The following is a 27,480-nucleotide window of genomic DNA, read 5'->3' as shown; positions in this document are numbered from 1 at the left end:
AGGAACAATGCTAATGGCATTGTTGTTTAAAGTGGCTATATAGGATATAAATAACTTTGAGGCTGTAGATTAAAGCTGCATAAAAAGCCACAGGAGGACTACATCAAATAAAGGTATTTTGTCATGTAGTCCGCCTTAACACCTTTTATATCCTGGCCTAGGTTTCAAAATTAAATGCATAGCTCTCATCAAGAGTCCATCTTGTTAAACACAATGGAAACGTGTGTAGGGTTGTTTGTAATTGTACAGGCTTAAAGACTATAATTTAGCCTGCTTTAGAAATCATAGTGATGGTTTTCATCCAGCTAGGACAGAAAAAGTGAAATAAAGGCTCTTGAACGTTTTTAACCTGTTACTGCCATCTAGCGTTCAGAAAGTAAGAGTAGGTTTAGTGAAAATTAAATTCAGTTTCAGTAGAAGTAAAAATTGTGAGCGTGTGAGAGCGCTTTAGAAGACACTAAGAATGTTTATGTGGTTTTTGTTTAGCAAGTGAATCACTTCAAGTGCAGGTCAAAACAAGTATTTCATGTAGTCATACGTACACTTAATGTGGCTAATAAAAGTATTAAAAAGCTATCACGCTTGTGCCTCTTTCCTGAGTTACACGTACATTATGTGTGTGTGCTACTTATCCCTTAAAGAAAGTAAGCATTGGTTTAGAATGCTACTTCTTTTAATAATCGGAAATTCCTGAAAGATCAGCTGAAAAAATTAATGAAAAAAGTGAATTGCTTTAAGGATGAAAACCAAGGGCTTCCAAGTAAGAATCTTATTTAAACGAAATGCACAGAGTAATAGAACCTCTGTCATTGTAATATGTAGTCATGTTGAGGACTGAGATACACTCTTTTGAGGAATTACAACTGTTGCCAGGTCTGTCTTATTATTTCTGTGGTTTTACAGCTGGGTGTATGAACTAGTTTACCTTTATAAAATAGTAATAATACTGAATGCTTTGGCAGGAAGTAGTGCGAAAGTATCTGAGTAGATAATAAATTGATAGTAATAAAACTTTGTGGGTTTTTTTTTCTTTTACAGAGAATCATAGAATAATGATTACTAGCAATGTAAAGAACTTTCAAATAGATATTTTCTTTCCTCTTGACAGAGCAGTTGGTGCTCTTTCAGACAGCAAAGATTTTATAGAAGATCTCCTGCAAGGAAAAACTGTGGATTTGTCTTTTCAAGGAATTCATCACTTCAAAAATGAAGTTGGATTTGTGAAGTTGGCAGAAAATGATCATACAGCTATACTTAGAGAAATAGCAGGTACAACTTGTCAATCTAGTTTAAATGCTTTAAAAACATTTTGGTAACCTAGATGAGAATGGAGCAGAAAGATAAGTTGGTGCTAATTTAGTCAACATTAATTTACCTTTAACATCTGTAAGGGCTACGTAATGAATTTCCCAGCATAGTTCAAAAGGATATTAATGAATTACAGGCAGTACTGTTCTATGATACCTTTATATTTAGTACATGTAAAAAACATAGTAGTTGTAGATGGATATAAAGAATATGTTCTACCTTGTTTTGGTCCAAGTAACCATCTGCTGTTTCTCAGCTGATACTTGTACCCCTTTCAATTTGCATATTCGTACTTCCTGACTTTGAGAACTGTATCCTTGATACATCTTACCTGGCTTGCAAAGTTACATAATCCTTTCTTTTGTGTTTATTCGGAGTAGAGCACTGAGGGACAGTGATGTTCTTTCATCTTCCATGATCTGGGGAGTCTTTTAAATTTGCATTTCCTGCATGTTACATATATCACTCGTAAATCTCAGTCAGTTGTGACTTACCACTCCCACATGTGTAAGCGCATATGCAGACACACACACGTGTGTGTGTATAGGTGTATATATGTACTTTGTGCATATGAAATAAATGTAATAATAATGTAATCATAAAATGTACTTTTATACTTCCATATATGTATAAAGTAAAATCTGAGCTTTCTCTGCACCCCTGGAGGATAGGAGGAAAAGGACTTGTCTGCCAAAGTTGGATTTGATGCTGCTTTAGCTTGATGATTTTAAATTTTTTTTTTTTTTAAGCAGTTGTGGAATCAGTCTGTGTCTTGCTCAATATTAATTGCCTTCCTGTAGCAATTAGGAAGTTGCTGAAAGATGTGGCAGAAACATGCTACTATGAGAGCAAACCTCTCAGGTCTGTCTTGCCAGTGGAGCTAAAGCTACTGCCTTTGACAGTCAGATAAAATGCATCCAAAGATACAGTTCAAGTCAGTAGGAGTCTATAAATTAAAAGGAGTATAAATACCAGCTGAGAAACAGCTCTCAGTACCTAGACCAAACCAAGGTAGAGTGGAGTTTTTATCTGTCTATGAGTCTATACTTAAAGTATGTTGTTTACAGATCCTAAATAAAAATTCACAGAGAACAGTTCTGATTGTAATTCATTGGTGTCCTTTAAAACTATCCCGACAATTCCAAGTATTCCTTGGAAAAGTTTCTTTAAAAGAGTTTTTCAGTATTGATGAATTATCTTTTGTGCTCTGAGGAATGTGAGGTCACACCATTTTTTAACAGTGCAATAACCCATATAGGACATTTTGCAGAGTAGCAAAGACTGCTGCTGTCACGCTACCTCTTTGCAGTCCAGTACGGAGGAAGAATGGGGAAAGTCTTTATTATTAGCACAGGCCTTTCTCTAGCAATTCATTAGTTTAATTTCTGAAGTGCCTTTAGAAAATATTTAGTATTTTTTTTAACTTAGGTTTTAAAGAACAATTGAAGACTGTGAGCTTTTCAGCTTACTAAATTGCTTATACTGTTATTGGGGAATGCTTTATTGTTTTAAGCAGTGCTTGATAGCAGTGTATTTCTAATATTCAGTATGGTAGAAATGGAATGATTGTTAGAGTTCCAAAGAGGCTTCAGTTGTCAAATAATCCTATAATTATTTCCAAGATGTAATCTATCAAGTATTTCTTCAGTCCTTTGGACAACATGCTTCCTCATCCTCGTCTTCGAGTTTGTCTTTACATTTCTCTGAGAGTGACAGAATATTGTATGTGTGCTGTTCTGTAAACTGAGATAATTAATAAAAGATATTCCCATTCAGGACCTCTTGTGGAAGGAGATGAATGATTTTTGTTAGTGACAGAAACTTGATTTTGAAAAGTTTATAGTTAAGAGCTCCAAAATAATTTGCTAGGCGTGGAGAGCTAAGTATCTTTTTAACTACAGGTAATAAAGGAGTTTTTTATGCGTGATTTTCTACACAGCTGACTAGTGAACCAGATTTTTATCAAGAATTAGAAAAGATGAGATCAGATTTTGACCTGGTTTTCAGTTTGACAGTCCTTAGTAGACAAACTTGTAGTACAGTTAAAATTTAGCAAACAAGCAAACCTATGTTTTCTTTGTAAAGCATAACTACTGACACTCACTGGTGAGCATTCTTTGCCTCTATTAGAACTACAGCTGTACATCATGATTTTCACAACACTGCTGTTTAGTAAAAATGTTTCTTATTTCATTGCTAAATTTTGCCAACCCAGCAGAGCATTTCTTGACTTTAGGCCTGTCCTTCAGTCTCTGCACTTCTGCAGTGATGTTTGCTTTCTCTGGCTTTAGTTCTGAAATGAGGTAGGAAGCTGAACATTACCAGTAGAAAATGGTAAAATGACTGGAAATGTTTAGTGGGCATAACTTTGGGATATGCAGTCTTAACATTTCTTAGTGGCTGTTGTAACCTAACTTCTGAATTGCTGCTGATTTTGGAGTATCTTTTTGTGCTTTCTTGCAAGTGCTAATATTATTTCATAACACATAACCTTTGTGAAAACAAATTCAGTTTTTATATTGATGCTTTTGCCAGAAGAGAAGACTTTACATCTGTAACTAGGTAACACTGAAGATTATACAAGTGTGTTTCAAAAGTTAGCTTAGTTACATGTCGAGTTAGTGGAAAGGCCAGGTATGAGCAGGAAGAAAATGAATATACTGAATAGTTTCTATGTATGTCTTCATTAGATTAAATAGCAAAGCATTTAATGTAAGTAACCCGATGAAACCGGATAATTTATTACATAGACATCCTTCAGGGCAGTGCAGTTTGGAATAGAAAATAATATTAAATGAATCCATGTGAACTCTTAAAAACTGGTGAGGTAGACAACAGAGTTGTTAGGATTCTCTCCTCTCCCCAAGTGTATAACATGTATAATTCCTTTAATGTAAGAGTACACTTACAGAGTTCATCGTAACACAATTTAGTTTGCATGCAGTTTTACAAAACATTAGCAGACAATCCTGTAAGGGCCAAACCTCCCATGGGAAGTATTGCATTTTGGAGAAAAGAACATGTAGTACTTCCTCGGGGTTGTATGTGATGCAATAAATACACCTTCCAACATAAAGAATCATATTAGCAGAAATGTGCAATTGAGTTTATTTTCTGTAATACATTTCATTATTAATTCGAAACAGGCTGTATGTCAAAATTGTGCCTGGTATTCCTGCTCTGTGGATGGTATCCTGAATAGACGATTTTAGAGCTACAGGAGAAAATACTGTAAATTCTTTTCTGCTGGGCTGCTATTGTCAGGATCTTTGTTAAGATTGCTATTCAGCTCTTCATCTATACTGTTTGAAGCTTATATATGTTTGACAAATTATCTGTCACAAGTTTATTCTGGCTCCTAGTATGTCTTGCCCGTGATAAAATGTGTCCCTATAAAGCTGCTACTTTAAAACTGAACCTGGCAGAAAGAAAAATATATATACAGTGCTGCCTGCAGGATGTTAATCGTTCTGGTGTTGTCCATGGAACAGTAAGGAGAAAACACTTCTGCAGCTGGTTTGATTTTTTTTGCAAGACCTAAGTTCATTAGAGAGTTACTCTTTTGGTACTTCAAGATTATGGTTGGTTTCTGTTATGCTCTAAGGTGAATTTTGACTTTATGTATTATTTTATGTTCGGCATGTTGTAGGAAAAAATTTGTAAAAAGTAATATAAAAAATATAAAGTTAAATTAGATTATTGTAAGAGTCCATTTAGTTCCATAAACTATACAGAAGTTTGTTTGATACCAGTTATGTCTGAGTGTGGTACAGCATTATAATGGTAAGTGCATGTCTTAACACAATTTAAATGTAAGTTTGCTAGAACCAAAAGTTCAGGAAAAGCAGAGCTAATATGGATCTTCTGTTTGTTGTGATTTGCTAGTTATTTCCCAACAACCCATTAAAAGACATTAGCAGTATAGAAGTATCGACCAGAAAATAGTGCTAAACTGTTATGACAGAAGTTTGAGGAGTATTTTAATCACTCTTTGTCCAAGTCTTTTTAAAAATCCTGAGCTAAAAGCGATGTATACAGTTACAGTGATTTTTTTAAAAGAAGTTTTCATTTCTTGTACTTTGCTACACTACAGAGTATTTGAAGGACTGTTGTGGTTTAACCTCAGCTGGCAACTGAGCCCCACACAGCCACTCACTCGCTCCCCACTGTTGGGATGGGCAAGAGAATCAGAAAAGTGAGAAAACTCATGGGTTCAGATACATATAGTTTAATAGGTAAAGCAAAGCTGCATGCACAGAGCAAAACAAGGAATTCATTCCTTGCTTGCCATGGTCGGTCAGGTGTTCAGCTATCCCCAGAACAGCAGGACTTTGTCCTGTGTAGTGGTTATGTGGGAAGACAAATGCCATCACTCTGAACATCCCCCCTTCCTTGTTCTTCCCCCGGCTTTATGTGCTGAGCATGAATGAGCATCATATGGTATGGAATATCTCTGTGATAAGCTCTCTCACAGCTCTCAGTGATCTGAGATCAGCTGTCTCAGCTGTGTCCCCTCCTAACTTCTTGTGTACCCCCAGCCTACTTGCTGGTGGCATGCGCTGAGAGGCAGAAAAAGCCTTGACTCTGTGTAAGCACTACTCAGCAGTAACAAAACCATTTCTGAGTTATCAGCTCCGTTTCCAGCGCAAATTCAAAACATAGCCCCATGCAAGCTACTATGAAGAAAATTAACCACCCCAGGCAAAGCTAGCACAAGTACTAAGTGAATTTGGAAAAGGTAGTTTTGGATTGTTTGGCTACAGTTTTCATTTTGGTTATTATATTGTGAATGCTGTTTGAAGCTGATGAAAGTGAATAAGTGAATCAGTTTTTTTTACCCACAGATTTGCAGATTTTGATTTTATGGATGAATGATGCTTGTTATGGCGTGACCATGAGGGGGAGCTTGTATTTCATGAATAAAAATGTTACGTTTCTGTTTATGCAGATAATTATTTCCTTTGCATTTGGTCCCTTGTTTTTAAGAAATGTTGATTTGTTGGGTCAGGTGTTTTAAAGGAATGCACTGGACAGACATATAGTACACCTAACTACTAATTTCCTTTAGTTTTATATAAATGACCTTTAGTTCAATTTCACTAAACGGATTTTCCTAACAGCCCATACTGGAGAGACAAATGGAAAGTGAGTCATACTGCGCATTTTCTCTAGGTACATTACAGCTTTACTCAAGCATAAGCTGGCATTGCCACCATACCAGAACAGTCTGGCCCTTTTTGTTGCGCTGGAAATTTGTGCAGCTGTGGTTAAATTAATGTTTCTACCTTTGCCAGCTAATTTTTAACCTATTCACAGTTTTGCAGTGCAGTTCACTGAATAGCTACATGACTGTTGGCACAGAAGATAAGAGCAGGGGCAGGCCTGGGACTGAAGAGGACTAGTATGTTTTGGTGAGGATGGTGGTTTATGAGCTTCTTTAAAAAGTATGAAACCACATGTTTAGCATCTATTTTAGGGTGAGTTACATTGCCCTGACTTCAGAGAGCCTAAGGAAATAGTTTAGTTCAGTTAATTTAGTTCACTTTAGTTCCAGATGGCTGAAACGAAGATAAATTGAGTTTGCCTCTTGTCAGTTATTCTTAAGTCATTTCACTTGACAGAAAAATTCAGAACTTAAAACTGTTGTAGTTTTCCATTAAAACAACTGATTTACACAAAGTGAACAAAAAGCTGCCAGTCCAAATCCAGTTACAAATAACAAATGTACAAATAACTGTTACATTAAAAATGTACTGCTGTGACATGTTAGATTTTCTTCTAGTCCATGTGCCATTAGTTACAGTTGCCACTAATGTGTATAGCAGAACTTTACTGGGTTCATCCTAGAAATCTGGCTCCATCCACAGCAAGAAGTGAAGTATGCTCTCGAGTTGGAAGTTGCAATGTTCTGCTGTCTCAAGAATATAATTATCTGTGCCAGCAAATATATATCTACTGTCTTGTGTGATGAATGTAACCAGCAGGAAAAAAAAAAAAGCCAAAACAAAAAGCCCCACAAAAACCCCTGAAAAACCCCCAAATCAATAAAAGATGTGATTTTGTCTGTATAATGGCATTTTTAGCAAGGTACAGAGAGGATAGATTCCCCTACAAGGGGAAGAGTATGGGAATGTAAAATATATGAAACAAACTAACAGTGTCCATGCCTGGCTCTGAATCTGCCATTTAATTTCTCCTTGATTATTATGAGATGTGTTTGTTAACATCCCTCTGTACAGAACAAATACGCTGATCTGATTAAAGGCCAGTAAGCACAGCTGTATTATTTAATGAAACTGGTTGTGCTGTTCACTATGTTCTTTGCCTTCATTCCTCTAAAACACCCACTAATGATCTCCACGTTTGGTTTTTTTAATGCTAAAAATGTAAAGGATGGAACTCCAAAAGCAAGGATAGCAAATGCTTTTAGATTTTTGTTTACGTTCTTCATATTACTCTGCCAAACACTGAATAACAATAACTCTGATAAATGCCTCATTAAAATGAAGTGATAAGATATGGGTTTTGTGATTTAAAAGATGGTACTCTCACACATTTCTTTTTGTGATTGCAACAAACTTTTAGGATGTATTGGAACAGATTAAAGCCAGTAAAAGAACTAACTTTTAGGTAACTAACTTTTTAGGTAGCATCAAGAAATGCTACCTAAGTTTCTGTTTCAGTTTAGCACTTTGAGCCTTCACATTATCATTGTTCGGCTTGTAAGGCTTACCTTACATACTGGCATCCATGCACAAAGTGGGGATTGCTTGGTCCAGCTGTTCCTTGGATTCTACTTTATGAATTGAATGAGCGCATCTTTCTTGTATATGTATGTATGGTGACAGAAATAGAACCCATGCATTCTGCTGATCCATATTTGAAATGATCATATAGCTCACTGATACATGATAGTGGTGTAGTACAGTGGCAACTTAGTGGGGAAAAACCCAAGTAATAAAGAACCAAATAGCAGTGGAAGAATCATCAGGAAATTGGCTTGGTTCTGTTTTACCTTTTGGCACAGTAAAAAGCTATTACTTTGATGTTGCTTTGGCACAGTAAAGCTAACAACTAGAGAACTGCTAGAACTGAGGGGGAGAAAAAAGATCCACTTTTCAGATGAAGAGATGAGAAACCAGGCCTTTCCTTTTCTTACATCCTGTGGATAAAAATCACCAGCACAGGAGGTAGTGCCTGACCCTGGTTTAGCCACCTTTTTTTTTTTTCTTCTCATCAGAGACTGGGGATTGCTGAGGTGCTCAGGAGTCAGTAGTTTTTGCCAGGCAGCAGCCCATTCCCCATGCTGATCCTATCCTTCATAATGGTCTTAATGGTAGGATCGTAGAAATAGTTGGGTTGGAAGGGACCTTCAAAGGACCTCCAGTCCAACTCCCCTGCAATAAGCAGGAACATCTTCAGCTAGATCATGGCAGAGAGTTTGGTGCTTGATGCAGCCTTTGATTGTATATTATATATTTGAATATATACTGTATATTTCAAGCATAACATGATATCTAGGATATACTTCTTTAATTTGGGGTGGTCAGCTCTGGTGACATATAGTTGAGGTCGTGCTAAATATTAGCATCAGCATTATTCTCAGTGCTATTAGGAAAGAAAGGTTGACCAGAAGACCTTCTTTGTAAACCCCAAACTTCTGCTGTCAGCCAACAGAATACTCTTAAATTAAAACTAAGAACTTAAAAAATCTAACACAGCTTAACTTGATAGTTACAATTATAAGTTATCAATGTTTGGCTTTTCTTGTGTTCCAAGTGTGAAGTCAAAAATTTGTCAGTAAAGAGACAGAATACCTTTTCTAAATTCTAAACTTTTTAACTGAGGGAACATTTCCTAGTGACAAGCAGAAATTAATAGACTGGAAGAAAATGTACACACATTGCAGTTTTCCATATCTCATGAAGTCTTGGAAAAGGAAGATGGCCTTTTGTATTGCAGAATATGGCTCAATGTGCAATTTTTTCCATGAATCATTCTGTATTAATCTAGCTGTTGAATTTTTGAGCCTTTCCAGTATGTAGTAGTTCTGAGTAAGTTTCATGTATCACATTTCAAGTCTAATTATGGGGAAACAGTTGTATAATGGATTCAGCTGCATCCAGTGTAAGAGAGGCAGATGACATTCAGTAATTTTGACATTATAAAAATAAGGTACAAAATGGTATTGCAGAGTACTGCAGATTGCATGAAAGACAGCCTGAAAGCTGTCCAAAAATTTGTTCCAGGAAGTCATTGAGCTTGTAAAAATAGCCTTAGACTTTTCTAGGGTATACTTGAAGTTGCAAACATTGTGCATCCTGAGACTAATAAAGGAAAACACAGATCTTGTTTGATTTTTCTGTCTAGCTAGTAATGATGATGAGTGGGGAAAGATGGCAGATCCTTGTTTGTTAACACCCATGGGCATTGTCTGTCTATGACTTGTCACTGGCCTCTAATTTCTTTCAGTTCAGGCAATCCCTATTATAAACTTTAACCTTCCTGTATTTGCTCAGTCTTCAAATTCACTTTCATGCTGTCCCATAAATCTGGAACTTTCTCTTGCCCACAGCATCCATCCCTCCTCCCGCATTTATTTTAAACCTTTCTTGTGGCCACTTCTTCAAAATGCTGCATAGCTGTTAATAGTATTGCATTATCTTTTAACCTTCGTGTGCTGCCAGGAAAACATTTCCCTTTGTTTCTCCTCTCCCTCCCCACTCTCTTCCCCCATCTATGCAGATTTCTTTCTGTTTTCATTATCTTAGAAGAAGGAAACATTGTGCTAATTATGTTTCCAAGTCACCTATCCAGTAAAATGTCACACTTTCCCCAAGTGTCAAAAACTTCAAAACTGGAGATACTTATAGTACCAGCAAGTGTGGCTGATCTCTTGAGCCTGTGATGTTTAGGATAACTATGCCATGACAAAACTGTGTGAGAAGTCTGATCATTATGAGAACGTATGTGGACACATGCACATAGACACACATAATCTATTAAACCTAAAACTGCAATCTCTCCCTGAAATCATGCTTTCTTTCCTCTGCCATTTTTTTTTTTTATTGTTTTTCTTGATTGGAATTGCCAGGTATGAAAAAAAAAAAGAGATTAATTTAGAAAGATAAATAGAAGCAGCCATTGAACAAAGCTATTCAGTACAAAATTAAGACATGCAGGCCATGTGATTGCTGTCCCCCTGTAACACATGTTTACAGTGCCATATAATCAGTCTACCCCATTGAGAACCCTGGGTTTTAAATCCTGTGATCAGATGCACATTGGCAAACCACTGGTCTGGCACTAAGTTCTTACTGGGGTAAGGGGGACACTCTCAAAGGCGCAAATCTTCCCCAGCAGAAATCTTAATTGCAGACTGGGAGATAAAGCACTGCATGGTATAAGACACAATGGCAGAAAGAATTTGATCTTTTAGGGAGAAAAAAAGACTACAATCCACAAGACTGAGCCAGAATATCACAGGGTAGCGTAAACCTGGTTTTGGTAAGACTAATCCTTTGCTGCAACATCAAAGTCAATGAGTCCCCAAATTATGCAGTTCAGAAATCCAAACACAGGGACCAGAAAATGGCTTTGTTACAGATAATTTCAGTTTTAAATAAGTGTATGGTTTTAGTAGCTTACCAACATCAGAAGATAAGCAGGCTGTTAGATGCATGGGAATATGTGCACACTGTAACTAAATGACTTAATTTGAACTTCTGTATCTCAGTTTGAAGAAGTAGCAAACATTTATCTGTAGTCTTCTATTTTGATACGTTAATAAAGTTGTTTAGAAGCATTTGTGTGCAGAGCTGCACAATAGCTTAATGGGGCTTCAGTTTAAATTCAGAAATGTTCCCCACAGGCACAATTTAAAATAATAGTAGATAAGCTGTACTTGTGGATAGCTATATAGCTGTATCCATAGATAAATAGTAGGCCTACACATCTAGGTATGTAGTGTGTAGATTTAGGTATATAGGTCTATAGATCTATATAGCAGTTATGCTACATGTATATGTACCTGGGGCAATGGGTAGGAAGAGAGAATGGGCATAAACTGAAGCACAGGAAGGTCCCTCTGAACATTAAGAAACACATTTTTACTGTGAGAATGACCAAGCACTGGCACAGGTTGCCCAGGGAGATTGTGGAATCTTCATCCTTGGAGATACACAAAACCCATCCGTAGTCCTGGGCAGCTGGCTGTAGGTGGCCCTGTGTGAGCAGGGGGTTTGGACCAGATGTCCTCCGGAGGTCCCTTCCCACCTCAACCATTGTGGTAGGTTTATCAGCATCTGCCACGGTAACGTGACCTCTATTACTATTGTGTAAATCCTTCACTAGTTTTAATCTGGTTGTCCTTTTGGTGTCCTGTGAGTTAGAATAAGAGGTTGGGCTAATACGTTTTAGTAAAATACATCAGCATCTTCGAAGTGGGGAGTGAGGTTAAAAGAGAATTTTCAAGTGGGCCTGTGTAAAGATGGCATTTGGGTCTTTGGTTTCCTTGGCTGCTTTCAGAATTCCAACTTTTGCATAGCCTATGGAGCCTAAGGTTATAAATCATACACGGCAGAGAAGGTGAAGTGAATTTTGATCTCCAGGTCCCAAATGAATATTCTGAGCTGCTTCTAGAACTTTTCTGTTGCAAAGTAATGCATAAGCTTGTAAAATCTCTTCTTAAGTGTGATGTCAAAGTAGCTCACTTAAATAGTTACTATAAAAAACAAAAAATGGTAAGAGTAAGGATTCTGGAATGACATGTTACAGGAGCAGAGCTGGCAGACTTATGCTAGCCAGCTTTATGTGCTGTATCCCCATTCCTTGAGCTTTCCAATTTTTTTTTTTTTTTACTCAGTCAGCTATGCTGTTCACGTTGCAGTGTAATGTATTTTCTTCCAGCTGGGAGAATAAAGCACCAGATCTTTTTGTTACAGTTGAACTGTCAAGCCAAATAAATAACACAGTTAAATGCAAATAGATGGTTATGGTAAGGGTTGATTAAATTCATGTGATAGGATTGATTTTTTCCCGTATTTTGATTTTAGTTCAAGGATAGTGTGAGTCAGCTAGACCTACAGCTGCTGGAAAATTGGAGTTGTACTTGCAAGTAAAAAAATGGGTTTTAAGATTTTTCTGTAGGCAGATAAAAGTATACATTCAAAACAGTAAATTAGCTTGGAAGGCAGCAGTGAAGCATAACACACAGCCCCACCCCCCACCCCCCCCCCCCCCCAGCAAACAAAAAGCATCAGCATACCTGGTATGTTCTCTAATTCTGCCATGTAAATCCAGGGCAAGAACTCCGAGCTTTCAGTTTCAGATTTCCTTTGGTCTGAGTGAGAGGTTACCCAAATACACATAATAGAATTCGCCACAGAATAGTGTTTTTGAAGAGAGACAATTCTATTAGATACTCTTGAGTTTTCCTGAAGTTTCTGAAGCTTCCAGTGAGAGTACCTCCTGAACAGTTCTCTCATGTTCCTATTTTGGTAGCAAAAGCAGACAGCATGGACAGCTTTCTACTTGCCATTATTTCATTAAAGCCAAATTATATCCTATATTAACTGCAAATATAAGACTATTTTCCATGTGAAATAATATGTACATTTGAAGTTAACTAGAAATCTCTCTGCCTTTTAAAGTACTCATCATCTTGTTTCTTCTATGTGGAGTGGCTGCGGCTCATACTACAGTTGAAAGCACATTTTTAAGCATTCTGTCATGCAACATCTTTGTACCTCTACATTTTTTCTCCTCTCAGAGACTATGAAGAAGATATTTCAAGAAAAGGGCATCTTGGCAGGAGAAGAAAGAGATTTTAAACCACATCTGACCTTCATGAAGTTGTCAAAATCCACACCACTACGTAAGCAGGTGAGCTCACATTTCACACAGCTCAGCAACAATCTAGAAAGTTTTAATTTGGAGTCAAACAAAGGAGTTGCTTATGCAATAGCATCATACTTCCTACTTTGTAACCAGCTGAAGAGGTAAGATTTTATAATACTGGGGCTTTAAAGAAAAAAATAATCAGTACATTTATCATACATCTGTACTTTACCACTCTTTATATTCTTGGTACTATTTTCTATTTTTGTTAGACAAGACCACAGGATGAAAGTACTTCTTCAAAATTACAGAATTATTATGAAGGTGTAGGTTATATGTATACAGTTTGTTCGGATACTCTTGTTTTCTTCCTGTATTGGAGGAAATAAGCTAATAAACAGTGGAATTTGTATTATGCATAACAGGCAGACTGTCAGTTCAGTCTGTTGAATATGGTTTGGTGAATTTCAGAGTAGGGATAAAACACATCTTGTATACTCTCTTGCAGGTAGTTATCTCCTGCCTATTTATTAGCTTTTTTTTTTTTAAATACACAAATACATTAAAGTAGGTTGTGATGATAAATATATATGATCAATACTAATGTATCTAGGATTTTATTGCATACTAATTTAACAGAAATACTGTATTATTTAACATAAGGTATACCTCTTTTTTTTTTTCTGACATTATATATAATGTTTAGTGTGATCCTTTAACATTGACCAGGAAAATAATTTCCAGGGAAATAAAATTAAGTAAGAATTGAAGTACATAATGTAAATATTTTGAGGTGGTTTTTTTTTTCTTTAAGTATTAAAGAAAAATACTTAAAAAAATTCCTAAGAAATAACTCTAAAAATGCTGAAGGTGCACATTTTAATTTAGTACTGTGAAATCAGTTGAAAGAAGGTGGTGAGATCTGAGGAACTTCAATAGCACACATACCTGCTCTGAAACAGAAATAAGGACTTTTCCACAAGTTGTAGGTGGTATATTATAGCTACTAAATCTGTAAGCTCACATATGCTTTTGCTTGTATTAACAGTTGTTAACACTCATTTTAAAAATGCACAGCTCTTCTACAGTATTGGCTGCTCAGTAATTTACCTCTTTGGTTAAAACATCTGAGAAAGCCAGGGTGGGGGTTTTCCTGTTCTGTTTCTTGGTTGGTTTTGGGGGGCTGTTTTTTTGTTTTGTTTATATTTGTCTACCTTGCATGAGCTGTTAGTCAGGATGCATACTTTCTGTGTTCTGATGTTTACTACTGCTGACAGAACCAGGTCAGTGTCATTCCAAATCATCTTCCTTAGTCCTCCATAATGCTGGATAATGCAGCAGCTATGGTTTTATAAAGATACACTGTATAGAAACATACCATGTTTCTATAAATAAATCTGTAAATTTTTCTCTTGTCAGTCCACTGTCAGGCATAAGCATTGGTCTTTGCTATCTTTTGTTTTATTGTATCTGTGCATTTAGTGAGATAGTTTTATGCATTTACAGAAAATAATAAGAGCATGAAACAAAAGGAATAACTATTTTGTAATATGTTTTAATATAATGTCTAATTACATTTTCAGATCATACAACAGTATGAAAAACAAGAAAGGGGGAGTGGGTGAAGATTACATGAGAAAGCATAAGAAAGAGCAAATAGAACTTAAAGTAGTTGAGTATAGTTCACAGCTACTTTTTTATAGCTATATTAATATTTTTTTAAATGTAAATGTATATGTCCTTATTTGTATCAATACTCTATTAATCAGTTCTCCTCATAATGGCATCTAAATCCCACCAAAGTTATCTTTGAAAAGAAAAATAACCTGTTTTTAAAACCTTAATATTGCTAAAAGAGTTTTTGAAATTCATCTATTCTGAAAAGATTTTAACTTTCCCAAACTGTTAATGATATTTACAAAGCAAAGAATTTGAGAATTTAAAATTAGTAAATATCTTAAGAAATCAGCTTTCCACTTTGAAGACACAACATTAAGCTGAAAATGGTAAATGCAAAAAACTTGGAAACAGCCATTAATAAAGGATAAGAATGTGAAATAAAGTGGTTTAGAGAAGAGCTGTCTGGGTTACTATACTCCCTGCAGCTTCTCAGGTTAAAGAACTTACTTACCTACTCAGAAGTGGGAGCAGCTCATTCTTCAGGCTAAGTTGGGCAATTCTGAGATCAAATGTGCCACTGGAAACTTCCACAAAAAAAGGAGATACAGTGTGCTTCTAGGTGTCCTTGTGGAAGGAGGTAAAGGGATATAATTTACTTGTACATGTTCAGCTGTTTCCCCAGTGGTTTGAATGGTAAGAATCGAGTTAGTGTCATCTTCTATTCAAAGAACCTAATGAAATACAATGAAAGAAGCAACTGGAGTTTTGCACTTGAAGATAACATTTCTGTTCCTGCTTCTTTCCCTAGCCTGCTATGTAGCCACAGGTTTGTCACAACCCTTGTGGTTTTCATTCGTCCAGACTGCTGTTTACCTCAGGGCATGTTGTGAGGCACACTTGATAAATGCTGTATGACCTTTGGATATCCTTTGATATACCTAGTACTGCCAGAACTGCAGATACTGTGAAATGGATTTCATAAGTAGAAGATGACTGACAGTTAAATTACTCTGATAGCATCTGCTTAATTACTGTGGAGCATATCCTTAGCCTATACAGTCGTTGACAAGAAAAAATACCAAAAAATATAATTTATGAATACTTAATGTATCATTCTTCTGTACAGTATCTTTAGAATGCTGTATGTATAATTAGTAAAAGAGAATATATTAGTGAGAAAAATCCATTTGTATTTACAACACTTACAAGTGTTGTACATGGCCTGATTCACTATTACCATACACTTCAACAGTAACATCATAGGGTGCTAGGTACTGTTTTGGAGACAGTATTATTATGATTGCACTGGAAATAGCAATAACTGCATGATTCAGTTATTTATTCTTGTATTTTTTAATGTAAATTATGTAAAATTTTTGCCACTATCCTAGTTTCATATATAGATAACAAGTTATTTAATAACAATAATAATAGCAATAGTAATAATAATAGTAATAATAATAATTCCATCATCATGAAGGAGGGAAAATTCCACACTGAATCAAACCGAAAGCAATGTCTCCAAATTGAAATCTTTCTGCTGTGCAGTCATATTTATCGTTGCTGTTTTCAGGTAGACATGACAGATGTTTAATACTGATAATTATGAAGGTAATTACTTTCTTTGCATGTAAATTTTCTCTCCGTTTATGTGATGTTACTATTTTTGGTTTCTTGAAATCAGGGCTAGCTGAAGAGAGATGTAGTACATCTGCTGATGTCTTTTATTAGCCATACTGTAAGAAGTTACAGCAAGTTTTGGCAGTCAGACAATGAGCTAACTCATGTCTCTTCTGTCTTATTTAGATAAGGAATCTCAGGCACTTATCTCGTTGCAGGAATGGCTGTTACTTCTGTTGTACTTAGATAATATGTCTCCTGCATCATTAATTTATTAATGAATTTTTGTTGCATGTGCATGCATCAAATACTGTGTTCAGTAAAGATGACAAGAGAAGTGAAGGGAAATCTTCCCCTCTGGTACTACTCCTTTAAGTTTTACTCAATACTCAAAAATAGAATATAAAATGTGAATTTCTGTATTACATTTCTAGTATACGTTTCAGTTTCCTAGATTTGTAATTTTGCTTTTATTTATACCCATATACATAGATACATAGCTGTACCATATAGGACCTCATGAGAAGAGAGTGATTCTCAGTATAACCAAAACACTTCTCCTTTATCAGTCCCTGCTGGTTATTACCCCCAGAATTATTTTTACAGTAACTCCTGGGATCTCTGGCATTTTAAACAGGAATGCTGGCATAAGAAGAGCTACAGAGCTCATTAAATCCCTCTGTATTTACATTTATCAGCCTGTAGGTCAGTGTATTGTGACAACTGTTACTTGCTGATATGGGAGTCTGGGGCACATATTTGGAATCTTAGATGCTGATCCGGAAATGGCTGAAAGGATCCCTTTGGCACAGTACAAAACAATAAACACTTTGCTTTCACCGTGTTATGAGATCAGCAGAAGTGTTTTGTGATTTTTCTACAGTTTAATCTGAAGATTTTAATCTGAAGATCTAGCAAGGGCAGAAAATGCACAAACTTGTTGACTCCATGGCTGGAAGAGGTTCTTAAATTCTCTTCTTTCAGTCTTCCTGCTTTCATATCATACACCATATTGTAGAGATATGTAACTACAGTAGTTGGTGTTTATGTTTTTTTTTTTTTAAAGGACATAACTATAGACAGTATGTTACAATGTAGTAATGTAGTGTGAGGCATTAGCCATAGTGATCATTCTTTAGATTACCAAACTCTCTGACTGAACATGGTAGACGTGATGTAATCTGTGCTTTTACACACACTACACTCGTTACATGACTGAGGCTGCAGAAGGCAGCACCTCTTTACGCATGAACTCTTCTAAGTCCACATGGGGATCATCAAGGTCTAGGCAAAGAAACTTTTCCACAACAGACTTGCATTTTTTCATCCGATCACCTTTTGAAGGATCATCAATACGTCTGATAGCTTTTCCATTGCGAATTAGTTCCGACACTTCCACTCCTCTTTCAATAATTTTGGCTGGCATTCCTGCTAATGCAGCAATGTTGGCAGCATGACTAACAGTGGACATGCCCTGTTTGATCTGATAGAAAAATATCAGCTCATCTCCATCCTGGTGGGTCTCCATGGTCAGGTACTCCAGAAGAGGTGTGTCAGGCAGGAGTTCTAGCTGCATTAAACTGTGAAAATTAGTGGAGACAAAGACCTGGGGACACTGCGTTCCTTGTCTGATCCAGTACTTCAGGACAGCAGCCAGAAGGGACAGGCCATCCAGTGTGTTGGTCCCTTTACCAAACTCATCAATAAGTACCAAGGACCTCTCTGTGGCATTGTTAACTGCCTTGGCAACCTGGTTAAGATCAATCATGAAAGTGGAGAGCCCTACAGAAACTGATTCCCTAGTGTGGATTCTTGTGTAAATCCCATCAATTGCTCCAATCTCTGCCTCTGCTGCAGGGACATAACTGCCAATTAGAGCCATGAATACTATAAGACCTACTTGCTTTAAGTAGACACTCTTTCCAGATGAGTTGGGCCCTGTGATGATCTTTATGCGTCTGGTGGCCTCTCCACTGTTCACAGGATTGGCCACAAAGGTCTTTGCACATAGTTCCATGAGTGGATGTCTTCCATCCTTGATGTGGAAGCCATGGCGGTGAGTAAAGCTTGGCCGGCAGTAGGCATTCTCCCGGGCCATCAGTGCCAAGGCCAGAAGCACATCCAGATGTGCAGTATACTCAATCACACTGTTAAGCACTTCAGACTTCTCCAGGATCTTTGTCTGCAGCTGGTGCATAATAAGTGTTTCCTGGTCTCGGATCTCACAGTGCAGGTCACCCAGCAGGCTGTCTAGCTCCTTAGTCCTAGCACTTCTGTAGTGCAGCTTATCCTCTGACAAGAACATGAAGTCCAAGCCTTCAATTTCGAAGTCACTCTTATCCACCATACTTGGTAGCCGTGGAATGGAGAGAAGGAACCCAATCAAGGGAATGTAGATCACACAACAGGAGGGAATATGGTTGTCCAAGTCCTCCAGTTCTTTTCGTGCCACTTCTGTAAGGAAGTCTGACAGGCCCATCAGCTTTCGTTTCTTCTCATCAATGGTGGGGTCCACATTGGGTTTAACAGTGAAGCGGCTCTCTGAGATGCTGCCTTCAAAGTCCACCACTTTGCTGATTAGACTAGCAATGTAGTGCAGATCATCAGTGAAGACATGTGAAATAGTCTGGAAGAGTTCAATAGTGCTGGGCAGAGAGCGACAGGTATTTCTAAGACACACCGCACTGCAAGCTGTCTTATAGAGTGCTTGCCAGTCAGTAACTTTCGTGTGAGAAAGAGTCATTCTTTTTAGAATAAGAGGCACATTTTTAATATTCTTGAGGCAGCCTTGAAGAGCGAGGACTGTTTCATGATTCTGAGCCTGCAGGAAGAAGTGGATAACATCTAGCCGTTTGTTCAGCTCTGTCAAGTTCCGAGTAGGTCGTGTGAGCCACAGCCTCAGCAGTTTTCCTCCCCACTTACATCTGCAACGGTTTAAAATTCCATATAAACTGAATCCTTCTTTTACTCCACTGGACAGCTTATACACAGAAGGATGGATATCACTTTTAAATATCTGCAGGACACTGTAAGTGTCTTGGTCCATATTCACAATCTCTGACAGCACAAACTTTTTAAAGGCCAGAATAGGAACTGCAGTAGAGCTTTCTTCAAGCTCAACTCCAACCCTTCTCCTGTCTAGAAACTTCAGAAGTCCCCCTAGGGCTCTTATCATAAGTGGGCTCTCAAAAGGGATGACTGAGGACAAGTAGAGAATTTTCTCTGTTGCAGTCATATGAGATGGGATGAATGGAAATTGCCTAGATAGGATCCGTTGCTTGCTGACTTCTAGGCCAAAATCTATGTTAGGAAAAAGGACAATTTCTGGTTTTCGTATGTCTGTATCACCAGCAGTAAGGTTGGTCAGGAACTTGGCAATATTCTGATCCTGTTTTGCACTGGTCACTATGCACCGAGGATTAATTTCCCCAATTACTTTTTGCAGTAGCCTAAGGTCTTCATTATCAGGTATGTCAGGCATGAAGTAGACTGAGCAATCTTCTGTATCATAATAAGTAATTGCAAGCTGCCCTGCATACCACATAACGGACATGTGTGTCTCACAGCACTCTTGGTCCTCTTGTTCGGGCCTAGGCAGTGGTGACAGGGCACAGTTCATGGCTGATGTGGCAGTCATTCTGTTGGAAAAAGGCATTTTTATTCATAACTCATCCAGAAAGTCCTGAGAAGTAACTAATTGACAACAGCAGGTTAGCACTCTTTCTCCCTGGAGAAATTGAGATGCTACCTGCAATTAAAGATACATGTTACCTGTTCGAGTGCAAAAATGCAGCCAGTAACTACTTGGAAGCCATCTTGCTTCCAAGCAAGGTGTAACTGAGCTAACTACCAGCAATGCTGGAATAGTTTTACAGTTTGGTTTGGGGGTTTTTTATCCATTATTTGTCGAAGTATATATATGCCTAAATACCGATAAATACAGTAATGTACATGTACATCCACGTACAAAATCATCCTCCCTCAGAGGTACAGGACACCCATGTGTGCTGACCCCTGCTCCTCACAATAATACACCCACAGAAACTGTTTTTCAGGGTCCTACCCCAGGATTTATGCAGCACCATCACACGGTACCATTTTCTGTACAAGTTCGCAACTTGTATAGATCAAGCTGCAGGGATCAACCATGCTGAACGGTTTCCCTATGGAATCCATATCGCAGTCAGCAACCCCCTTACAACCCCCACCCACTTCTTTCGCACTCCGCTCACCCTCCTCACCACAGCCGGGCTGCCCGACTCGGCTGCTGCGTCTCCTTGCGGCCAGCGGGCTTTACCTTGCCCGCCTTCCCCTCCCGCTCCGGGCCGGCTCTCGGCGCTCAGGGCCCTGTCAGGAGGGCTCCGCGCTGTGGCGCTGACCCCGCCCCCGCGGCCCTGCCGCGCTGCCCTAGGCCCCCCAGGCGCCCCGCCGCGGCCGGGGCCCGTGGCAGCAAGCCCCTGCCGTCATGTGGGGAATGGAATCTCGGCCTCACTTGCGGCCTCCCAGCCCACTCGTCTGCGCTTCAGCTCGTCCTGCCAGCCCCTGCCCATCCCTGGGAGCAGCTCACTACCTTCTTCCCAGCCTCTTTGGAGCCCTGTGCTGAGTGCAGAAGGGAGAGGAGATGGTTGGAAGAAGCCCCATGAGCAGCCCAAGCGTGCTGACAGCAAGGAACACCACATATCCCCTCCCCCTTGGACTCTGCATTGCCTGCCAGCACCCGATGTCTGTCCCTGCCACTGCTTTCCTTTTTCTGCCATCGCAGCTGCTGTACTTCACTGAACAAGCTACTTCAAGCAACTCTAAATGAATCTTCATGTGCAGCCCTCGCCTTCAGAGAGCTGGACGTGTGGTGCTGAAGCTGGGAATTTTGGCTGTGGCGTCTGGTACGTGGAAACTGAAGCTGCTGGCAGGAGGATGTTGGGTGTCTCGCTTTACAGCTGTGTAAGGCCTGTCGCCACTTGAGCCTTCCTGCCCCAGGTCCCATGAAGGGGAAAACACTGCCTGGCCAACTGCTGTCAGCAGCTATGAGCACTCCATGCAGCTGGAGGGTTTAACTGCAGGCCAGGGACAGCAGGCTGCACCTACCTACCTGCACACAGAAGAGGCTCAGACTGAGAGTAGACAAGCGAGGCAGGGCTACCAAAGGCTGTCTTCTTGATGCCCTGCCAGTCTTGCAAGAGCTCCACATAAAATGCCTTTCCAGGCTCATGCTACATAGCCATGTCCCTTTAAAGGCATCCATTCACTACATTTCCTCAAGAGGCAGGTGTCTTCTTCCTCCCTTCCAGCTTCACAGTGGCCTGTCAAGTACTCTTGTTTTTCACCCTCCCCCAACTACGGCATATCAGCATCTATAGCTTTCCCATGTGGTAACAGCAACTCTCTTTTCATCTGTACTGTGCCAGGCCCTTTCAATTAAGAAATGAACCGTGACTTACTTGTGCACCTGCATTGCTTCATCCTTTCACATCTCATTACAAACAGTGCTCCAGAAATTGCTCCGAGTTACTAAAAATAGCAGTTTTGCCATGGCTGCTTTTCCAAATATCTTTCAGTAGCACATCACAAGTATAACTCAGTTCTTGAGCATTCAGCATTTGATTCACACCTTACCAGTTTTTGACAAGCAATATCCCAACCTCTTGTACATAGTATTTTGTTTTATTGGAGTGATTTTGGTATTTTCCTCATTTTGTTCCATGCTACTCAAGGCTTCACATTTTTGACAAGTGTTCTGCTGGCTGAAAAGGCCTTTTTTATTACTAATGCATGTATAAATGGATTTAAAATAAATATCAGCCAAAAAAGGCAAAGAATGATGATTTAATGTCAGACTAAGTTGAGTACGTAAGGACTAATCTAGCCATAGAATATAAAATTTTAAATAATGACAATGAGGATGGAATAAATGTGTACTTACATGGAGATTGTGCACCCGAAATGAAAAGCATCCACCACTAGATGTCACCGTTTCAGAGATTAAAGAAACGGACAGACTTTGCTGACCTTCACTAACTTAGACTTTAGGGGACCAAAAGTCTAATTTGTTAAAGGGGACCGAAAGTCTCTAAATTAGACTTTCTAAATAAGTAGAGGAACAAATAGGCAGGTACTTACTTACTCAAGCAAAGTGCCTCTGAAGTCAGTAATTTTGTACCTAAGTAGAAGCTCTGTAGACATAACAACACTGAGCCTATCTTGCATAAGAGTAACTGTAAATAAAGCACCACAAGAAATGCATGAGTGTGATGATGTTCAGATAAATGGATATAGCGTAAGGGTATGAGGAAGGAGACAGCGTCTGTACCCTTTAGGGTGCCTGGCAAAGGACCTTTTAAGTGCAGCAGGGGATAGTAAGAAAAGGAGGAGACCTTAAACAGCATATACAGTGACACAAACCTGACCAACATACAATGAGGGAAGCAATAACAAGAGCCAGAGCTGGTCTGCCACATGGACTGATAAGAGCATGTGGAGTGTGGGGATGTTTATTTCTGTAGGATTGTCTGGTTACAGACCTTGTCAAATAAGACAGTAAGGGTGAGGGGAAGCCATAAACAGAAAGACAAAACCCTGTCAAACATAATACACAAAACCAAGAAACAAACCTCATCAGTCACACTGATGGACTGTCAGTAAATCACAGGCAAAAAAGGACTTTGCAACTGTTGGGGATGTAAAGCTGAGGGTTCAGGGTACTTGGAAATGGATGGGGCATGTACAAGGGAAGGGGATGGGGAGGAACAAATGAGGAGTGGACAGAACTGTCTGTAAAAGGGGGTGGTCCTGTGTAAAATGGGGTTGATGGGTGCAGTAGTCTGACACAGCCTGGGCTGGAGCTGCTGGAGGCACTGGTCACTCCTAACATCCCATAGCATATAGTAAGTCTTTAAAAAGCAAACAGCATTACTGTGAAGTAGATTGAAGGAGAAAATACTTAAGTTCTACAGAGATCATGTATTTTTAATGAAAATATGATGAAAGAAGTAGTCCTACACTCTTAAAATAAATACTGAAGTTAGGTTTACCAAAACCAGCTTAGTAGTATAGTTATTATGTTCCACTTCATATATACAAAACTACATAATTATACTGATATTATAAATCACTGTATATTTTTAGATTTGTCGAGATAAATTGTAGTGCAAGTTAAATACAATCACATTTTGGTTGTATTTATCCTGCTTGGTGATCTTAAAGACCCAGAAAAATGGCCTTCACAAGCATTTGAGATTCTTCCTTCTAGTAGCATGTCCAGTGATAACAGCAAGAATAATTTCCAGTTACATATTCCATGAAGAATGTTGCAAGCCATTGGAAGTCAAAGCAGTTGTAGCATTTATGTTGATTTGTTTCCTACAGGACTGAGGAGGGAGGGGTGGAAAGGAGGTAGAATAACACTTTTATTTCATATTATTAATTCTACAGTGGACAGTACTTAAACATAAGATTTGGCACATTATTGTCTCAGTATTATTTTGCATCTTGAGGTAGTTCTCCATCCTACCTATACCTCTGGTTAAAATGAAAACTATAGGAATTAAATATGAAAATTCAGTTTTCTAGTAGACTGCCTACTTGAATTTTATGTTGCTATTTAAAGGTGAAAAAAATTGACCCAAGCCTGTATGAAGATTTTAAAAGCCATTATTTTGGAAATGAAATTCTGCACCGCTTAGATCTTTGCTCAATGTTGAAAAAAAAGCAACCAAATGGTTACTACTACTGTGAGTCCTCTATTGTTTTTGGTAAGTACATCTTAATTTTTTCTTATATCATTATGTCTCTAAGTTGTATGCCTGAAAAGCCATTTTTTTCTGAAGTCTGTGTTAGGCAATTCTTGTAATAATACCCATAGAGTCTGACAGAAGTCTGTCCTTCAGCCCTGGCCCTCCAGGAGCACTCTGCACTGCTTCTTGCTGACAGCTAAAGTTTATGTTCAGCTATCCATCCCCAGAATCCATTTCCATTTCTTATTCTAAAATGAGTGTTTAAGGTAAGTTAGATGTATCGCTCTCCAGAGCTGCTCATCTCTCTGTTGACTATGAAGACAGCCTGTGTGACTAAGTTGGATTAGATGAGATAATTACAGATGATTAGAGCTAGGTGAAATGTCTCTGGCTTGGCAGAGATGTGACCTTACTTGGACTATATTCATGTACAGAGAGATTTTCAGTGATACAACAGATCTCATAAGACCCATTCAGCATCCCATCAGGACTTTGAATATTGTGCAGACACCTTGCCTAGATCAGTGCAATGCTAGAAATCACAGTTGTGTCCTGCTGCTTTATTTGAACAGAAGCCTCACTCCCCTATGATTAATATTAATTTCTGCCACAAGTTGTGTATAGCTGAAACTTCAGGTGGTAAACATGGAAGGTCTGTGGACTGAGAGACTATGGCAGAATGGCTTGTACAATAAATGCCTCTGTGATAGTTAGTTCCCGCTAACTGATAGTGGATCTTGGGGCTGCTATTAATCATATTAAGAACATGAGTTAAAATGCTAAGTGGAATAATAAGAGAATGTTGAGGACTTTTCCTTAAATGCAGTTGCCCCTTTAAATCTAGGAATATATTGCGTAATGTGTTTGGAATATCTTTACAAATGCCACTCCTATACCTGCAGATCTTTAAGAAATCAGACAACATGGGAAGATGTAGTAGTAGCAATACAGCAAAATACAAAAGTTTTTGTATTAATTGCTTTTTTCACCTGTCCTAATTAGGCTCATTCTTTGTATATTTCATGTTAGAGGTGAGTCTTGAAAGACAAGATTTATAGCCAGGAACAGGTCATGGTCTTTGGTGGTCAGTTTGTATTTTGAAGTCTTCATATTGGTACAGCTTGGGTGTTATGTTTTGAGGATTATTTTTTTCTGCAGTCATGTCAAAGTTTGAATGTAATGGTGTTGGAAGACAATGAGATACTGAAATACATACAAAAAGTTCATATGAAGACTTAGCTTTGTCTTTTTTCTTTAGAAATAGAAATCTAGAAATAGAGCAAAACTGTGTGTGGTATGTTTTCAATGAGCAATAGCTCCATCTCAAGAAGAGTATGGGCAGTCTTCATAAATCTTAATAAAGCGAAGTCTTAACTGTGACCTACTTAAGAAAAAAAGAACATCTGTTCTTGTATGAATCCTTTAATTATAGGAAAGAAATGTAAAAAATCTTTTGCAAGGACCCTCAACAATAAAATGCTTACTTAAAGGCTATGATAGATTTGTTCTCGTATACCTTGCAACATTTTCCAGATTTCTGAAAGTAACCAGAAATATAAAGAAAAATTAAATTGACCAGAAATCATTCCAACAAGCAAATTATTCTGTGGATCTAATGTTTCCCACTCCAACTTCCCACTCCCACTCATTGCTAGCCTTAGTAATGAAAATATTCATTACGAAGAATGATCATAGCCTCAGAAAGAACAAAACATGCAACATCAGGGATATCTTCCAAGACTGTTGCCACTCCAACTAGCCAAGCAGAAACATCTTCACTGGAATTTTTACTTGTGTGGACAGTTTTAAAGGAAGGACCTCTCTTCATCCTTAACTAATAAGGAATCTCAAAAAGATAAAAACTATTCGTTATGAAAGTACATCTTCAAGGACTAAGAAACCTAAAAAAGATGAAAACTTCTGTTTGTTATGAAGATACATTGTTAAGGAATAAGAAATCTCAAGAATATGAAGACTTTCTGAAGGTACTATCTCTATCCCCAAATTCTGCAAAACCTTTAAAGGTGATCATAAAATAAAAGGAAAATTCTAATTCAGGCACCTCCTCTTCCTGTTGACCTAATTTTGATTGAAAGATCCAACTTTCAAAGACAGAAATACATGTGAATAATGCATTGTACTCCATTTTTCCTAAACACATATTGTTTTGGGCTTTTTTTTCATTATCATAAAAATTATACCTGATTAATAAGCAGGTTATACCTGCTTATACTTTGTGTAACCAATTTATAACTTGGTGCCTCACCTGCTTTTTTTCAGCTATTTTTCAAGATCTGAATAATTTCTTTCTTAATGCTATAAAACTAACACCACTGTGGAGACAAAGTTGGTGCTGCTTCCAGGTCTCCATGTAGGGCTTTGGTGATGATTTGGTTTCTGCCTTGAGGTGGCTTGTTTTCCTGTGCAGCAGTATTGCTGGTGGAAGTGCTCACTTGTCTTGAGGACTGTTTTGAGGACCTGTGGTTAGATACTTATACAGCACTTTAAACACCTTAGGCACTTGAAAATGCCAGTTGCTGTTCATGCTTTTGTTTGCACCTAGGGCCACCTTTATTTAGGTTAGGTAGACAGTTACAAAACAAATCAAAAGCAGTACAGAGTTAAAAAAAGTGTAGCATGTTTGTTTAAATTAGTGTCAACACTATTGCAAAATCCAGACCAGTCCAAACCAAAATGAGATATATTTATATGTATCTATCTAAGTATATTATCATATTTATTACCTTGTTATACCTCTCATGTTTATATTTGTGTATATAACTAATGTCGTCTGTTCATGTTTGTACATTCAAATCTTAGTTATGTGCATCCAAATGTTTAAAGAAAGGGAAATTACAAGATTATATAATGTGGTATGAAATTTTTCATTTAGGTGAAATTGAGGCTCCACTGTTCACAAATATATATATTTTGGAATATGTATCTGATTAAGGAATTTGGTAAACAACTCATTTAAATAAAAGCTGATTAGTGCTGTATTTGGTAGATACTGACAGTGTTTTTCAAAACATTTGTTTAAGCCCTTATTCTTGAACTTGTCTTGTTTCTGACGTCTCAGAATGCTAAAATCAGACAGTCAGTCTTTCAGCTGTCTTTTGAATATGAGCCCCATTAAATGGTTTATAACAGCAGTCAATCAACTGGTATTCAAAGCAAGAATCAGATGCTTGTTTGGCTTTAACTCAATCGTGCTATGACAGTGTGTAAAGAAGTTAAGGGAACTGTCATTTTGAAAGTCCTAACAGATTTGTCCTTAGAATTATTTTCACACAAGTACTACATCTGACTTTCTCTAGCCATAGGATTGAAATGGATGTTCTTCACGGACACCACATTAAGAAAG

The 27,480-nt window shown here is 38.1% G+C and overlaps 2 protein-coding genes across 2 annotated transcripts in view; one reads left to right on the top strand and one right to left on the bottom strand.

The window, feature by feature from the left end:
* The window catches only part of AKAP7 (A-kinase anchoring protein 7), an 85,908-nt gene that overhangs the window by 12,457 nt on the left and 45,971 nt on the right, over positions 1-27,480 (top strand). Inside the window, 3 exon segments of the mRNA XM_065680865.1 lie at positions 1,109-1,269; positions 13,079-13,191; positions 23,990-24,134. Coding sequence (XP_065536937.1) covers positions 1,109-1,269; positions 13,079-13,191; positions 23,990-24,134 — 419 coding nt within the window.
* On the bottom strand, positions 17,594-20,023 carry MSH5 (mutS homolog 5). The gene has a single exon (XM_065679110.1). The coding sequence runs from the start codon at positions 20,021-20,023 to the stop codon at positions 17,594-17,596; it is 2,430 nt and encodes an 809-aa protein (XP_065535182.1).

Source organism: Lathamus discolor, chromosome 5, assembly GCF_037157495.1.
Source record: "Lathamus discolor isolate bLatDis1 chromosome 5, bLatDis1.hap1, whole genome shotgun sequence".
NCBI classification, from domain to species: domain Eukaryota; kingdom Metazoa; phylum Chordata; class Aves; order Psittaciformes; family Psittacidae; genus Lathamus; species Lathamus discolor.
Note: the sequence above shows the minus strand (reverse complement) of the source record. Positions and strands in the feature narration are given on the sequence as shown.